This window comes from Hyposmocoma kahamanoa, unplaced genomic scaffold (assembly GCF_003589595.1).
Source record: "Hyposmocoma kahamanoa isolate Upper Pololo Valley unplaced genomic scaffold, ASM358959v1 92, whole genome shotgun sequence".
Taxonomy (NCBI): Eukaryota; Metazoa; Arthropoda; class Insecta; order Lepidoptera; family Cosmopterigidae; genus Hyposmocoma; species Hyposmocoma kahamanoa.
In genome coordinates, this window is record NW_020654748.1 from 13,347,297 (window position 1) to 13,366,222 (window position 18,926).

The window sequence follows — 18,926 nt, forward strand, 5'->3', positions numbered from 1 at the left end:
TAGAGACAGATTCATTGGACAATAACCGGCAGAATTCGAACACTGACATCTGCTGACATAACGTGTGTCGCTAAATTGAATCTTTTACAATTAATAACCTGCTAACGATCTGTAGTTTTGCATATGACTGTGTTTCATTTAGATTTTAATGGTTAATTGGAGAAGCTGACTACTTATTCGTTGATAACTAATTTGGTTGCGAGCATTACTACGTTCCGGTTATGAAAAGTAAGAGTGCTGGTGAAATTACAGGCACACGGAACTTTTCAACTTATGTTGCAGAGTGGCGGGCGCAGTGGCAGTGCCCCTTGGACCTTGGCGATTTAAAGCTCTGAGTGGCACTGCAACTGTTATGGATAAGACTGGCGCAAGACTTGCTCGTCTCGTCATTTCAAATTATAAAAAAAAACTCAGGACACCTATGTTCCTGATTGGCAGAATTGCACAAAATCGCATAGTTAAAACCGAGTACTCATTGGTGAGCTGTAACTATAACGTGACATATACAGTAACGAGGTTCTAGTGTGTACGCGTGAAACAGTCTTCACTGGCTAGAATGAGTACCTGTTTATCGTCGACTCACTGCGAACCGCACCAGTTCCGCTCGCAGCAAGCTCGTGAACCACGTACACACTTTGATTTTTGGTAACAAAATATGCACCGGTTACGGTTACAGCTCGCTAATGAGTACCCAGCTTTAGAGTGAAGGACTTTACCTTGCTCCCTAACTGATTAACTTGTTGTATTGTAGCTGTAAATATTAGTCCAGCCGTAGAGAAATGAGAATGCAGAAAGCTCGATCCACAAGATTTAATGGAAAAGTAAGGTTGTAACAAATAATAAAATGATATAAAAAGTTACAATTATTATTAAAATAACGTAATATACAACTCTCACTAAAACAGTAATACGTAACTATGTAATTTTAATAGCAATCGACATGAAATTTAACAATAAGGATATTAAGGTGATTTATGATTTACGGGTACGTCATTTTGCTTCAAGAATTTTGATGGGAGTGACAACGGATCAAACAAACGTAAGAATAGAGACAGAACAGCGTATTCGAAAACGATTTAAAATTTTAATAACAAGTGGCCAGGTACCAGAAAAGATGATACAAGTGAGATGATGATGAATATGTTCAGTATTGTCACAAAGGTACCTGGCTGAGTGAAGAAACTCTCGCAAGTTCTTACACGTGGCGCTATGTCAAAGAGCCGTTTAAACCCAATTTAAAAGTCAGCGACATGCACGCATAGATATTCGTAAGATCTGCTGTCTCGATCCGAAATTCAATAAACATAGTGGTAGCCACGTTGAGGCAACAGTTCGAGTCCAGTTGGATCGAACGAATTTTTTTTTGTATTTTTTCGATCTTTCTATCAATAACAATAACTAGTGGAGTATTTTTACATAAAATAGATGTATGCCATATTGGTAAAAACATTATGATATTCAATCAAAATAAAAAATGTCTAATGTGAAGTTCTTTTTTAAATTTTTTTATGAGTATGACACCAAGTGACGGAACGCCTGATGGTAAGCAACACACCTGTCCATAACAGTCGCTGTGCCACTCAGAGCTTTAAAAAACAAATGAATTTAAATTACTTCACGGACCTATGTTTAAATCACAATTGACAAAATTAATAACAATAATTACCATTTACAAATACTAATTTATAATAATTTAAAATGCAATTAATTTTAGAGGCCAAAATATTTAATTCAATTAATATTTGCACACCTGCTTACAGGTTGAATACATTGTACCTGTTTTTATTTTAGATCCTGTATAATTACTGTATTCTGGTAAATAAACGTTTTCTATTCTGTTCTAAAGATCTGAGGGGCACTGCCACTGCGTCTGTCACCCTGAGACATAGATTGATAAATCTCTTGTGGCAGTAATTTCATCAGCACCCTTACTTTTCAAACCCGTAACGCAGTATGCTCACATTACTGCTTGGCGACAGAAATAGGTAAGCTGGCAGTACTTAACTGGACGAATTCTTTCACAACGAGGTCCACTGCTACTAAGTTGTATCTGATGTTGAGCATGAACCGTTATATCCTTGATTTTTTTAAATCGCCATTTGCTATCAGGGGAGGTTATGGATTGTTTTTTAAAAACACGAACTTCAGAAAATATTTGCTTCAGAAACGAATGGGTTTCGATTTGAAATTTAATTCTGAATGTCATGCTATCTCTGGAGATAAGGACGTATAGAATAAGAAAAAGCTGGCAACTAATTTGTCACCAGGTGCGTAAGTGCATAAATTGTTTCTGCTCCTAAAAATCGCATATAAATGTGTGCCTAAACAATTTCATAAGGAAGACACCTAAAATAAGGCGTATAACTTGTGATTTAAGAGACGCATGAAAACAATTTATCACCAAACGTTAAAAGTAAATAAATATACTTTGACTTGGTATTTAAGGAAGACTTATTTAGCAAAAAGAAAATTTATGTAAAGAAATAAAACGTCTCGTCTTATAAATGCAGCCATGTATTAAGTCGAAGAAACGAAATCGGCTTAACCTTTTAAAGATTATATATAATTTATGTCTCTGACTTCATTTATACTTGATCTTCCCTTTTTAAGATTTGTATTGAAATATTTAAAACTTATTTATTCAAGACACTCAATAAAGTAATTTTCGATTTCGTTCAGATCTTGGGCAATTATCATGCGATAATTGAATTTAAATTGTTGCGTAAATATGAATGCTCATATTTACGCAACAATTTAATACGCTAAGTAACATTTGCATTATTATGCAAATAGATGCGCTATCCTTCATAGAATAGCAAAGGCACGGCTAAGTAAATGACTGGGTAAAACGAGTTTTAGATAAGACTGCGACATAAAAAAATATAATAAAGCAATTTTCGTGAATGATATATCTAGAGTAGAGTATGATTCAGAGACGCTAATGGATTTTTTTTCTCGCATCTAAAACCAATCAGTAGGTAGCACATACCAATAATAATATTTTATTAACATAGGTAATAGCTAGGTTTGGACAAGATTTTTCACGTTGTAATTATATAAATAAACGATACATGTAGGTAGATTGATTAATAAGTAATTATAATACAGTGTACAAAACAATAATGTATAATATAAAAATAAGACAGAAATAAATTTAAAGTATTACTTGTATTGTTGTCGTTTGGATTAAATCTGTATTTTGTTATTTTTTACTTTTTGGTGTAGTGACTTTTTGTGGTTGATGAAGTTGGTTGAATTTTTTTTTTAAAGTTTGTTTATTCAAACAAACGTTTGGGATTGTTCACAGGTCCTATGATCAAAGAGCCTAAAAGTTGATCAATACATTAAATCTATTATAAAAATTAGTAATAACGACATTTCGTAAGTATGTAGCGTAAATTGTAATTTTAGTCAAGTAACAATAATGTATGGGTTTCATACATTCTTCGGCATAACTCTGCGCACGCGGCGATCTACGATAGCCATGTGCGGCACTTTTATTTAAGCACGCAATTCATGCTCTTGTTTTCACGTAGTACGTTACCAACTGTCCGCCGGATGCACTACATCAAGGAAAGATTTGCCACCATAATACCTGTATTTTACGTATACCAATACTTTTATCATTTCTTTGCAAGTTTTTCTCTGCATATTATCATACAATCCATGTATGGAGTAAGGTATATCCTTAAGGTAAGGGATAACCTTATCCTTAAATATTAATGTAAACTACCTGGTTTCCATTAATATTCGAAAAACTGTTTCATGACTAATGCCATCTCAGTTAACCGCGACTATGTGACAAAGGTAAAGTTCTGGCTCTTTCTACGTTGCTTTGTTTGAAGAAACAATTATACGCTATTTTGATTCCAAAAAATAGGTTAATTTTCAATATACAGAAATCACGAAAATCTAAAAACTTAATATGCAGTCGTTAAAATGTAAAACAGGCTCTCCTGAATTTTTTTCGAAATATCGCTTACCCCCTTTTGTAGAAAACACCGACGATATATTAGTGTATTTTATACTTAAAATGGTCCATTAATTTAAACCGTATACGTAATTTAAGCATTATGTAATTTAGTATGTAGTAAGCAAATAAATACTAGATAGAATTAAATGTTATCTGTATATGAAATATGTAAGAATTTTATAAACAATGTAGCATGTACATCGAATTTGCTAACAATACAATAGAATAATATAATGGAAGAAGAGCTGCAAAAGTCAAACAAACTTCTTAGGCTTAAGCCTAGTGGTTACACACGACGACTTTTCAGCAAGGATGCAAACGCGATGCAGCCGCTAATCCTTTACCTTTACTTAGACACGCGACATTAAACAGCGATGCAAACGCGATACACTCGCGCGTCTGCGTCGATTCAATCGCCTATAAATCGCAAGTGTAACCACTCTTAGAATGTTAAAATTGTAAAGTATTTATAAGTAAGATAACGACCTCCGTGGTTGAGTGGCTTGCTCACCGGTTTTCATGGTATCGCCATCTCTGAGGTCTCGGGTTCGATCTCCGGCCGAGTCAGTGTAGAAAAACTAACTTTTCTATAATCGCCTCGGGTCAGTGTGTTTGTGGTACCGTTGTTGTTTCCGATTTCCATAACACAAGTGCTTTTGCTACTTACTTTGAGCAACGTATGTGATGTTGTCTAATATTTATTTATTTATTATCATTGTTTATAATTGTTAACATTAATTAAAAAGTGAGCTCTGACTCGTTGAAAAAATATTTTTTATTTCCTTGAAACAACCGAATAGCAAGTACATAATATTATTTTTATAAAAATCATAATTTATAGACCTACCTGGAGATAATAATAACGCACACATTCATAGCCCTCCTGTGTAACGGGTGCCATGGACACACACATAGACAACCACAAATTACACACAAACTCACGAGGGAAATAAATATAGGCCATACAAATATTTCTCCCGGTCCGTGAGTCAAACCTGAGACGTCCTCGTGGCAGACCAGAATGGTAACCGTCTGGCCACAGAGGTAGTAAAGGTAAGCGGTTATAATTTTATAAAATGTATTAAAGATTATTCAATATTTAGCAATATTTATTTGCAGGTGGTATGTATCTGCCTGTTTAATTTATGTTTTCGCATTCTAGTAATATGTTATCTGATCAGACCTAGTTACCATAAAGAGGGAAAAAATTACTAAGTTGGTAAGTCGGTTAAGTATGGTAAACACTAGGAATGTGACAGTTGAAGAACTATCGATCTACATTGTAAGTGCACAGTCTGGTGAGCACGCTTCATGTAGACGAAGTTTGATCCAGGGAGTCAACTCTCGTTCTCTGTCCGAAACAATTTTTGTCAAAAAGTAATACCATAGACAACAGTTTGAAAAAACAAATATACGCGATTTAAATCCGGAAAAATAGTTTATTTCCTAGATGCCTAATTTCACGTCATTTTAGTAGCCACTCTTTGTGCTTTCACAAACGAACGAACTCTTTAGTTCGTCCATGCAGTGGCGGCGGGGCCGCGGGGGAAGAGACGTGTCGGTGTGTCGTTGCCGCTCGTCCTATCCTCCGCGGCCGAACGTGGGCGGCTGGCCCGTGGTGGGCGCTCCAAGGGACTCTCTTCGGAGAGTCCGCGCGGAAGCGCGTTAGGTGTTGCGGCGGAGCCTGCCATCAGATCCGCCGCGGGGACTGGGGGAGCAGCCACTGAACTTCACAGTTGAGTGAATGCTGTCCTGGCCCCCCATGGCCCCTGGGTAGCCGACTCGGGGGAGTTCGTTGCCCAGCATAAAGGGGACCGGGATGGTAGGCTCGTCTGGTGTTCGGCGAGCCTCACATTCGGAGTCGGGGGACCGATGTGTCTCCCTTCTCGGGGAGGGGCTGCGCAGGGCGCGGCCAGCCGCTGGTGGGGGCGCGGACGAGTGCAACAGCGTACCCGTACCCCCACCTACAGCGGAGAGGAGGAACACTCCGGGGGTTTAGTGCGGTCGGGCTGCTCTCCTTCAGGGTTCAGCCCAGTCCCACATAACCTCGGCTCTGTCCCCGCGGGGCCGGGGTATCTGCAGATAAGCAGATTCCCCCGGATTAACAAAAAAAAAGGGAAGTACGCATTCTTGCGTACGTAGCTGTCATTTGCATTCCGATTGAAGTTTCCATAACTACTTGGCTAAGTATAGAAAAGTAATGTTATGACAAACGACATTTTACTATATAAAAAAGTAATAAGAGCAAATTCTTTTACCACAACATAGTTGGCAAACATTTCAAGAATTTTTGAAGTTAATTGTAAAATCGCATTGTACGAGTACGACCCACGATTTCACATAAACTACTACGAGGACTACGAGGTCATCTAGTAGTCTTGTTGTAAAGGAACACATAATATAAGATGCTACTATAATTTGTAATAGGTAAGTCACGTATAAATCAACTAGTTTGCCTCGAACATCTATGCCATCTACAACTGTAGCAGTTACAACAATTGCGAAGTGGTCTACTAAACTGGACAGTGTATTATCACCAAGTAGCATTCGCTATGAAATGTCAAGCTCTACTTCGTTTTCGTATTGTGATGCGTGAGAGATTACTAATAGACTGGTTCACCTTTCTTCTTTGTAGTGTTGAAATGCTTATGTCAGTAGATAGCTTACTCATTGCATTCCAAAGTCAAAGTATTTATTGACATAGCTATCTTAAAATTTAAATAGAACCGATATGACCCTGTCAGGCTGCCGTAATTAAAAGTATAATGACTTGAAAATAAACATAAAAAGAATACAATATTTAATTATTACGCTTATTGAATATTATTACGTTGTCTTACTACTATGAAATTTAATTATTTTTTGTGAAATTCACTCCACTAGTGCTTTATAATTATTAATAATGGCAACATTGAACAACATTGAAACATAATTGAACACTAGAATCATTCCTTCGATCTTGCTAGATTCGAATCGACGCCTTCAGCATACCGTGCCTGACGCTCTCCCAGCTACTGAACTAAACAGCAGGCCTTACGATTTTTTTTTTTTTCATTTTTTTTTATAATATCAAGTGATGGGACGAACAAGTCGTGCGCTTGATGGCAAGCTACACGCCTGTCCATAACAGTTGCAGTGCCACACAGAGCTTTAAATCGCAAAGGTCTGAGGGGCACTGCCACTACGCCCGTCACCCTGAGACATAAGTTGACAAATCCCACGTGCCTGTAATTTCACCAGCACTCTTACCCTTCAAAATCGGAACACAGTAATGATGTCATTACTGCTTGAGCAGAAATAGGTAAGGTGGCAGTACTTTCCTGGACGAACTCTTTCACAAGGAGCTCTGCTGCTACTAAAATTAAGGATTTTCTGTGTTAGTTGTAGATCTTTGTTTTTTATTTTTAACGACTTTTTGCCGTCATCTGTAAGAAATCCATGAAAGTTTTTCTTCACTCTGCCAGGTACCTTTACATCTAAATGATTATCACTAGTATCAGGTTTCTTACCAGGGTATGACTTCTTTTTATTTTCCCGATATTTCGGAACGGTTGCACGCTCCATGGTCACGGGTTGACTGGACGGCGGCAGATGATAGCTATGAGCAGACATATCTGTCTACCCTCTTGCGCTGTCGACGACTACCTTCATCGCGATTTGTTGTGGCGTTACCATTATCACTCACTTTTTTCACACAAACCACACACGCGAAACTAAACTCGAGGTGTTTTTGTTTTTATTACTGCACGCACTAAGGACCGGATTCCATGCACTGGACAGTTTAAAACCATCATCACGGTTAAATGTTTTGTACTTCGTGATCTCGATGGCTTCTCGTACCAACCGTGGTATGTAGTGACGTTCTGTCGAGAGTACCTGGGGGCTATGCAACTCGATCCAGTGGTTAGTGTCAGTCTGTGTGAGATGTTGTGCTATAGCCGACTTCTGTGCATCATTGTTTTTTACTGCTCGGATGTGTTTCTTCATACGATCGACAATTGTTCGTTTAGTCTGACCGATATACGAGCTCCCACAACTGCAGTTCACTTTATAGACACCCGGTGTTTGTAAAGGAAGGTGGTCTTTTGGTGAACGTAACATTTTTCCTATTTTGGTTAAGGCTAACCATTACATCTATCATAACATAACATTTTTTTTAGAAAACTTATTAAACCAATAATTCATCTAAAAAGTTAGTACCTATATGAAACACAATATTTATAATTTATATTCCCAAAATTATTTCTCAAAAAACTGTATTTCACAACAAAAAGATTCCAAAACTATTTAAATTACGTTATTAGAAAATAATCCATACAAAATGAAAGACACTTGTTTTTTTTCGCAGATAGTGTGAAGGTAAAATCCAACATTTAAAAGTCATAACAAATTATTCGTAATTATTATTCTTCATATAAGCTAAATCTTTAGTTACTTAATTCCTTATTCGGCCACAAGCTCCCATTAGCACAACTATCAAGCCGTAAGAGCTTCCTTCGACATACCACCGCTATACAAAGTAACCCAACAGACGCAAGGCGCAAACTTTGGCAAGCCAAACTCGCTGCTCCTTTTTTTTGCTTGCGGATCCCCCACTCACAATATGTCTCACTTGCTCTCATGCTTACTATGTCCGACCAGCTGCTGCACCCGTGAAGACCTGCTGAAGGCGTGTAGCGGCATAGAGGCATAGAGGTGGCTGCTTACTGGGCCAAGGAAATAAAGCAATAGCGTGGTTTTTGTCACTACTCGACAAGATGAAGAAGAAGTTATTTAATATTGATGAAAATTGTCATAGTGTTACATTTAAGTTTGACGTAATAAATACATCACTAGGTAAAGCTCTGGTTTTCTCTATGAAGAGTGTCAGCATACTTAGAAAACAATCTTGTTTGCAAGAGGAGACTGTGGCTAATCTCTCTTTTTTGTGTAAGGCTTTTGTTTGTAATAAAACAGGATCTAGCCCTTAAGCGTCACTACTTCACAAGAATAAGCGACCAGCATGTTGCCGTTACTTACCACCGTTGCCAGTACTCAAAAGAAATTAAATCTTACAGTGGAAATGCATGAATACAATGAATGAAATGAATACATCGTTTTAAATTCAGCAATTAGCTGAACATCATTAAGTCTGAATACTAATTGAGCTATCTCTTTGTCTTCTTTGTCGAGTTAACGATGTTGCATAAACACAATTATAATGCAGGGTTACATTCAAACTCAAGTACCTATATCAAATATATTAGCAGCAGTAGAGCTCCTTGTAAAAGAGTTCGTCCGTTCGTCAACCGTACCTATTTCTGCCGCCAAGCAGTAATGTGAGAGTACTGATGAAATTACAGGCACATGAGACTTGTCAACTTATCTCGCACATTGACACGCGTAGTGGCAATGTCCCTCAGATCTTTGCCAGGCGTGTCGCTTAACACCAGGTGCACGACTAGTTTGTCCCGTCACTTGGTTACCGACTAGGATATAAGCGTTGTGTATGATATTATTTTTCTATTGTTTCAGATAAAATATCTTATGATAAGGTAGTCCACACCCTTTAAGAAGAAGCAGAATCATGTTTTTCTCGGCGAGGTTACAGGTAAGTTTCCTATTAGCACTCAATAGCTAGTACGTAAGGTATGTTATGTTATAACAGAGATTTGGAATGAGTTAAGCGGGTCAAGTTCGGTGCTTAATGATGGGTAAAATATTAAGTTCATATTTATGAAGTACATAATTCAAAACTAATTAAAATGTGTCATTTACCTGTCATGTCACAACTAGTTGATTTTTTTTTCCGTGTGATTATACGGACTACGTATAATAAGAAGTCCTTTACTATTGAACGAGGACATTAAAACACGATGTTGTAAGTAGCCAAAACGACTGAGTTTACTTAGTTATTATCGATCTTTGATTCGCAAATAAGTTTGTGTGTATTCTCTATAAATTTATTTGCAATTGATATTAAAATATAACCTCGAATCAAAATCGATAAATATTTATATTTGGAAAGAAAAAAGGGTAAATTCGGGTTACTAGACCAATCTGTCGCACGTACATCAGCTTTAGAGTGTTTTTTATTGATTTAAATGGATAACTTTCTGGTTAGTTTTCTCGACCTAATTTCGGTGGCAAGCTTTATTTAAATATTCTAGAATATTATCTTGAAGTATTACTTAATATTCGAGTGTAGTATCCAGAAATATTATTTACTATTTTACGATAATACTTTCGAATACTTAAAAAATAAAAATTGCAACCGAAATGCTTACCCAAATGTGAAGAAAAATGCCTAACTTAATTTCAAGTATTGCTTGCTTCGTAAACCAGTCGAGTGTTATCTAAAATAAGAGATCTTTACATTCAGTGGATTGCTTAGTGTCAGAGGTCATAACATTGTGGTCACAATAAAGACAAGTTAATAAATCGCGAAGATGCTCCGATAAGACCGAATCAGTGTTAGAATTTCAAGATGGTTGCAAAACTCGTGTGCTAACTCTAAATAAACAATAGTGAGCGAAGTTCATTATTTAGAATTGTACCCACTGAAACAAGTTTTCTTACAAATTTTAAATAAGGACACTGAGTTGAACCTTATTCATTTGTTAATTGGTTGTTTGTTCTAAGTTTATGTAAACTGCAAAATGTACGTAATGTTTATTACGACACGGTTTGTAAGCCTGAAGTGTAAATAGTCAAATGGGCAATTTTTTTAATTTTTTATACATAGCCCCGCACTAGGGAAACCTTGTGTCGCGGGTGTCATAGACACATACATAGACAACCACAAATTACACCCAAACTCACGAGAGAAATAAATGTAGCCCATACAAATATTTCTCCCGGTCCGGGGAATCTGAAAAATGGGAACCTCTGCGTGGCGAATTTTCGGCCAACGTTCGGCCATTGAGGTAGTGTAAATTATTTGAATCAGGCATCTTTGAAGTTCGTTTACTTTTACTTAAGTGTTTTTGATTCCATATTCCATGACATGAAAAGAGCTACAGAGGAAATGTAAACATTTTGTGATTGAAAATTGAGTTTATGAACTTGATTTATAAATCTTTAATGCGAACAAACAGAATGAAATGTGAAATGTTTGTTTAAAAACACAGTGTATGTATCTAGCTTTTATACACGTGAGAAAAATCTTACAACTTATTCAAGATAAGAAATGTGTAACAGTAACGCAACGATGGGAGCAATATTTATCTCAGTCTCAAGTAAAATAGTTTTAAAAATATAAGGTGAGAAAACAAAATGTGTAAACCGTAGAAGGCTAGATGAGATGCTCGCACTTGGTTGAATGTTAATTAATTCAATTTATCTGCGATCGCCGCATAAAAAGGATGCCCTGGGAACACTCGCCATTTGTTTTATTCTGTGTTGCAATATTACTCCAATACTTCAATTTTGTTTTAAAACGATGCTATCTATGTTATCGTGAGGCAATACGATTCTTCATCGCGATAAAATCTTAAAGCTTTATTTGCGAATCCGTGTAAAATACCTATGTTATATCTACTTAGATAATTCACACAGTAGAATGTAACGAATTAACATTGTGAATTATTTATATAACATAGTTATCAGAAAAATCTAACCAGTTAATAAAATGTAGACCACGGCCGTACTGTTCAACGAATCCGTAGGCCAGATCCACTATAATAGATCAAGACAGGTACAATGTTCCTTCATTATAATAGCGGGAGCGTTAAGCGATAGTGTGAAATCGACTTTAAAATTCTAAACGCTGATTAGGACCCAAGTAGCTCTTACACAAAGATGATGTTTTAATTTATCAAAATCAAATTATTTTTTTCGCTTTAAATTGGGTAAACATTACTAATAATTAATATTGAAATTTAATTAGAACTTAATCCCATTCGGCCTTCAACAAAAGCATGAAAAATAATAATAAACAATTAAACAATACATTACTAAATTAAATTAATTAACACAGAATATGCCATAATGGTGGATACCATCATTTCATTAGATTAGATAAATAATAAATAATTGTAGAATAGAAAAGAACAGAATAATTTATTGTAGTCACAATATTACAATTAAAAATGTAAAGGAACGTACGTATGTATCAATCAATTAAGTAGTCTTTCTTTATATTTCATAAAATCGTCAACTGAGTGGAACAAATTGAATGATCTAAAGGCACCTACGCAATGCTTTAGTAAAGTTGATCAATGGAAAGGGCTTAAAGCGATCTTGCGATATGATGAATAATTTTACCACACATATCATAAGAGTTACTTTGTCTTTAGTATTTTCTCTTGTTTGATATTGTATCAAGTGGAATGTAAATCGTGGTTCTGTTTATCAGTTGCTGACATGCCTGGTGTTGTACGCATCTTGCGCACAAGCAATCATGGTGAAGTTTGGCACGAAAGGAGGGCCCATTGAGCCACCGCCGCCGGAGTTGCCGCAGCCAGCGCCGCAACCCAACCGGACACCGGCGCCAGTTTGGGAAGAACGACCCAGTGACACTCCTGACCCTAATGCTCAGTGGTAACTTGGTTTATGTTTTGTTTTAACTTATACATACCGGCCCATTTAGAGGAACAAAAAAGTGAGAATATAAAAATACAAACGTTTAAATTTAAAGAAATAAGTATTCGACATAAACTTGCAACTAATTTAACATCATTTTACTCAACCTTTATTGAAAAAAAATCGAAATTGAACAAAATGTATTTGTTTTTATTTGCGACAATGCAGAAACGGTTGGAAATTAAACATTTATAACAGTTTACCATTGATTAAATCAAAGTTTTTTTTTATGAAATTGACAAAAACGCCAAATCTACTTCCAATCACTCAACAAAAATGTGTTATTAGGAAATTAAAAGAAATTAATGAAAAAATTACAAAAAATTTTTTTATGTTCAGACTAAAAAGTCAAATAATTGTATTATATATAAAGTAAAATACACTGAATTTTTTTACTTATTGGTCTTTAGCAGAGTTCCGCTAAGTGTGTCCGTGTGTGTATATTTCATCCTTTCCTGGGGGCCTACCATAACCTTTCAAAAAACAATCTTATTTCAATATAACCGTATAGTAAGGTTTCTATAATATTACTCATATTCGTACCATGACAAACCTATCAACCAAGTAATGTATTATCGCTAAAGTGACTGAAAGAACGAATGATTTACCAATATTGTCTATTCCTTACTAAAAATAGCAGATTACTAAGAAATAACGCAATATGAACTGTATAATGCCACGACTCATAGTCCATTTCGTTCATTCTTCTTTGCTGTGGACGTTAGATCGACCGTTGTTCGATTTTATATTTCTGAAATGAAATAAGATATATCAATTCTCAAAACACCTTTACGAAGGCCTTAGTTTGAATAAGGAAAATTTTTCTCGTAACGTACTTATTCTCTTTTCACTATATAATCACATCGGACTCTGTTCTTCGGATGAGTCGTGCCATCTCTTTCTTTTTTGATGTTCCGAATCGTCCTATCGTAGTATAATGTTAAAGTACTTAATATTATTTACATTTAGAGAATTAAAACTACCAAAAAAAGAAAAGTATGTAATAATGAAATCTATTAAAACTACATTATTTTCAATTATTTTTCCGTATTTTCATGAAGAAAAATAAATAAAACAAGTTGAGTCTTGATTGTCAAGTTGTGAATTCAGAGTTATAGTCTAGTGTCAACTCCAACGCCAAGGAGCATATAGATGGCGCTGTCATAATTGTACGAAATAAACATCGCGTATTTTTATTTAACGAGAAATTATTTCCTATGTACTATTAATAAAAAAAATAAACAAAATATTGAAGAGATATATGTAAATAAATAAATTCAACATAACTTTTAATCCTTACTTTAAGTACTTTACGTACTTCACAGATTGTACAAAGGATAGTCTCAGTACAGAGTACTATAAAAATTCGACCTCAAAAGTCATTCATCCCCTAGGTTACCACGCTTAGAATGAATATTTTCTTCATATTAAAAAGGGACCACTATTGAGGTACCCTCTTTCCAATGAAAAACGAATCATCAAAATCGGCCAACAAATAATTATCGCGTAACATACATACAAAAAATACACAGTCGAGTTGAGAACCTCTTCCTTTTTTTGAAATCGGTTAATAAAAGAATGCACACTATTGTGTGGAAGCATGAAGAATTTAGACTTTTTTATTATTGTTACAATTTGATACAAAGTTTTCTTTTTCTTGCAGGCGACCCCAACTTTTCATACCTCAGCCGCGGTACACCCAAATTGTGTACAACCCACAACAACCAAACCCAGGACCAATCAACAATGCCCAAAGTTTCGTCAACTCTTACATACCAAAACATGAGCCTATCCAAGCTAAATCAATCACCAACTACTTTACTCCATCGCAAATCCTCAGCTCTCAGGCTCTACCTGGTTACGGCCTTAGATACTTTATACCAACGTATTTGAGTAACTTGCTACCAAGAAAAGAACAGTTGCAACCAGAAGACGCCAAGATAAATCAGATCGAAACAAATGACGTTCAATCAGATGTCAAGGACTCTACCCACGACCTACAATGGAAGTATGAGAAGGACGCTACAAAAAGGAATATTAGACATATATCACAGGTAAATTTTGACGTATTGTTCTACAGGTAGAACTATGTTGTATTTCTAACAGTTTTAAAAATAATCTACTAATTAATCAATTAATTTTTTTTCGTTTGTAAAATTAAAATCCAAAGTTTTGATGAGATTCGAGTGGTAAAAATATTATTTTATCGAGTTCTTAGGTTTTCACGATTGTTGCAAATAGGAAATGATACTATTTTTCCGGATTTAAATCGCATGTATTTGTTTTTTCAAACAAGCCAACGTTTCGTTGAGATGGTACAGTCATCACCAGTTATGTCTAACATTAATGCAAACCACCCTATTTTTTCGTTACAAAAGTTATTAAATAAATACCTTATTTTTAATTTTACAAAAAACAAAACATTCCAATTTACGCTACATTACGTTTTCAAATTATTTTATTGAATGAGTTTTTATTAAGTTCAATTTATTATTAATTAATAGTAGAAATTAGAATAAATTAAAACATAATAATTAGTACTGCAACGTTGGTTTGTTTGAAAAAACAAATATACGCGATTTAAATCAGGAATAGCGTTGAAATTACTTTTTTTCACCAGCCGACGCCTTACCCGTACAAGTGGCCACAGTACGTCGCTCGACAACAGTAACGAGGATGGAGTCCTTCATCGCAGTTCATTGAAACACCTTGTGAACTTGTAATTTAAAGTACTGTGATGTCGTTAATGTACAGATACTCGTTCTCTTTGTTTTGTTTTGGTAGTACATACTGATATATTTTTGCTGGCGCCGATAGTAACCCGAATCAAAATATATTTTCGAACTTAACAATGAAGCTGTGCCGCATATTTTGGCTGTAGTAATTAAAGAAACTGTTCTTGAGAAATCGTAAGCATCTCAATTAAATTTAACGTTATCAATGAATATGTTGGTCTTCAAACTTTGAATTCATTAAGGCGAGGTATTTCAACGCGAGCCTATATTTTAGCATCTGAACCTGGGGTTGGTTTAAAGTTGCAACGGAACCCGAATGAGCTCAAATGCGAGTATCGTGTGATCTCGGGACTGGTTGCTTGTTAAAAATAATGAAATTTGAGTTGCATCCAGTCCTGGGTTCAGTTGCACCTCGAGAGATGACATTCAAATTGTATCGTCTGAACCTGAGTTATGTATGTAGAATTGTACATTAAAACATATTTTCGAACATTAATCAATTTCCCTAAAATAAAATTATTTAATCGGAATAGTGTTTGGAAACAAGCTGATCACCCCTTAACAAAGTATAATATCATTGCATTAAAGCAACAAAATATGCCAACATCTATCGAAAATGAATTCAGGTTCAGACGATACAAATTGAATATCATCTCTCGAGGTGCAACTGAACCCGGTACTGGATGCGACTCAAATTTTAATATTTTAAACAAGCAACCAGTCCCGGGGTGACACGATACACGCATTCCCCGGGTTCAGATGTTATAAACCCCTCTCGTGTCCCGCAATCCGCGCGCAGAAAATTAACGTACTAAAACAAGAACAGCGGAGGAAATACGACACAGATCTCAGAGACTGACGGGGCACCAAGTGGCGCTTGTCGTGTTAAATCTCTAGGCAATTAGCAAGTTTTGGGATAAACGTGAATTTAATAACTATAGGGTTCCAGTTGAAAAACAAAATTTAGTAGCTTCTCTGTAGTATTTAAAAAGAAATATTTACATATAAAAATTATGTACAAAGTTAGATAGTTATTTTTTTCGTAAATTATTCATTTTAGACTTTTGATCGGATATAGTACATCCTATCGTGTAAAAAATTAAGACGTTCTTTAGACAATATCCTTAGATGTATCGTATATATTTTTGTAAGACCGTTATTTAATTGTAAATACCTAAACCATTATTTCTAGCAAAACAGTTTTTTCCGCTTTTCCCGCCGCAGGAGAACATAGATATATATATCTATGTTCTCCTCCGACGACTCGCCTTAATAAACAACAATCAAAACAAAGGGACACGGGTGTTTGTACTTCTAGTTTGTAAAGTAGTGTAAAATAAAAGTGCCAGATGAATATTTTTACGTCATAAATTAAAATTCAATATTAATATCGTACAACATACTGACAGCTTCAACAAACCGAGATAAATTGATGATTTTAGATGTGAGTTGATTCCTAGAAACGTACTGAAGAAATGAAAATGAACTGGGAAGTACTAACGCAATATATTATTTATAGAATAAGCTCCACGTACGTTGCATGGGTACATGGAAGATCGCTAAAAAGCAATTGTCGTCATGTTATATTAACACATACACAATTATCACAGATTTCGAAATATAGGTATTTAAATTCTTTTAGTTTTAAAGTATATTTGGGCATAATTGTGCCAAATATTTGGCAGTTTGAATATTTGCTATTTGTTTCAAAGAGTCTCTCACGATGTTTTACTATTGTTTGGTTAGGTTCAGTAAGAACGAGAAATGAAATTTAATTTGAGAGTTATAGCCTTTAATATGATTGTATTAAAGGGGTATTTTGTGAGGCTTTTTTCCATTACGGGGAAATAGATATTCCTTGCCATTAATGTAATTTGCTTTCATTTATAACATTTTTTAAATAATGTCTTCCTTCTAATTCAAATTAACTTTTAATATCGAATTCTTAGGTTTGTGCTATTACGACATATCGATGCCTTACTTTCTCAAACTCGTATCTTATAAAGAGTGATTATTCAGGAGATGGATTTCTTATCAAGGGTGTTAATTTCGATGCATTACTTTAAGAATAGGTAAAAGCCAGTGTGTCGATATGAAGGAAATATGATGTGAAGTCAGCCTGGTAAATTTTTAAATACAATCCATTTTTTGCATTCCAGTAACTTTGTGCCTTAAGATACGAGTTTGAGAAAATAAGGCGACGATAATGGAAATGTAACTATTTTTTCGAACCCAAAATCGAGTATATTTGTATTTACAAACAAAATCAACATATCTGGCTTACAAGTCCTATGGTCGCGGTTATTAGACATGGCATTAGTCATTAATCAGTTGTCTAATAAAAACGGAAGCCACCCTATTTTGAACTATAGTTACAAAATAGCTGGTTTTTAGTTTTAACAAAATATTAGTAATATACATAAGCAACAATAGAGCTCCTTCTGAAATAATTCGTCTAAGGAACTATTATGACCTCCGTGTTCTGGCTTGCACACCGGTTTTCATGGTGTCACCATCTTTGAGGTCCTGTGTTCGATACCCGGCCGGGTCGATGTAGGAAGAACTAACTTTTCTAAATTGTCTCGGGTCTGGATGTTTGTGGAACCATCGCTATTTTCGATTTTCATAACACAAGAATTTTAGTTACTTGTTTTGGGATCAGATCACATGGGACTTGTCAACTTATGCTTCAGGGTGACGGGCGCATTGGCAATGCCTCTCAGACCTTGTGGTTTAAAGATCTGAGTGGCAGTGCAGCTGTCATGGATCGGTGTTTTGCATACCACCACGACTTGTCTGATCGCTTAATAAAAAAAAAATATTTTAGTTTCGAAAAAATAGTTACAGTTCCATTTTTTCTAATATATTACAATTATAGATGCACACAATAGGAAAGACTATGGTAATTGCGACTTGTGATTATTGTACATATAACAATATGTACTTGGTCACGAAAGTTGATCTGTGCACTAAAGATAAAGAAAAGCAATTATGAAGATTGTTCTTTCATATTTAATGCAAAAGGAAACCCTACATTGTTCAGACACCGTAACCGTGTGCTATACTTATTTTTATTGTTAATTTTGTTTTGTCATATAATAGTTTCTACGTTCTGCCACTTTCGAAATGCTTAAATCTTTGTTTTTGTTGAACCGTCTCATTGTTACGAATACACTATTACTATTATTATACATTTAAGATATTCAAAAAACGAAAAGGTATTTTAAATCTTAACGATGCAAATAACAAGCGAAACTACAATCGTGATAGATTATTGTGTATTAGTCGCTGTAATTTTAATGCTTGTAAATATGTACAATAAACTTTGTATACAAAATTTGTTTTTGTTTCATTTTAGTACTCAATTATTAATATTTTTACGATAGGTTTTTTTTTATAAAAAATAAGTGAGCATTTTACCTCCATCTCACCTGATGGCGAGAGACGATAAGATCGAGGACGGAACATGCACATCTAAGTAATGCATATTGACTCGTGTTGAAAAGGCCCAAGTTGTAGCGTTCAGAGAATACACTGCAAGGGAATTCCACTCTATAGCCATTCGTCATCTATATGTGGAAGGGAAACGCTACGCATGAAGATGGAAAGGGGAAGGTAGAATTATTCCAATTCCCATCGCACAGTCTCTTTGTACA

General features: G+C 35.3%; 1 protein-coding gene across 1 annotated transcript in view; it reads left to right on the forward strand.

Moving 5' to 3' along the window:
* The window catches only part of LOC113236737 (anther-specific proline-rich protein APG), a 55,468-nt gene extending 40,122 nt beyond the window's left edge, over positions 1 to 15,346 (forward strand). Inside the window, exons 2-5 of the mRNA XM_026472901.1 lie at positions 9,488 to 9,563; positions 12,309 to 12,493; positions 14,199 to 14,589; positions 15,156 to 15,346. Of these exons, the coding sequence (XP_026328686.1) occupies positions 9,540 to 9,563; positions 12,309 to 12,493; positions 14,199 to 14,589; positions 15,156 to 15,206 (651 nt within the window). The 5' untranslated portion in view covers positions 9,488 to 9,539 and the 3' untranslated portion in view covers positions 15,207 to 15,346. The remainder of the gene's footprint in view (positions 1 to 9,487; positions 9,564 to 12,308; positions 12,494 to 14,198; positions 14,590 to 15,155) is intronic.
* Positions 15,347 to 18,926: the final 3,580 nt, after the last annotated feature.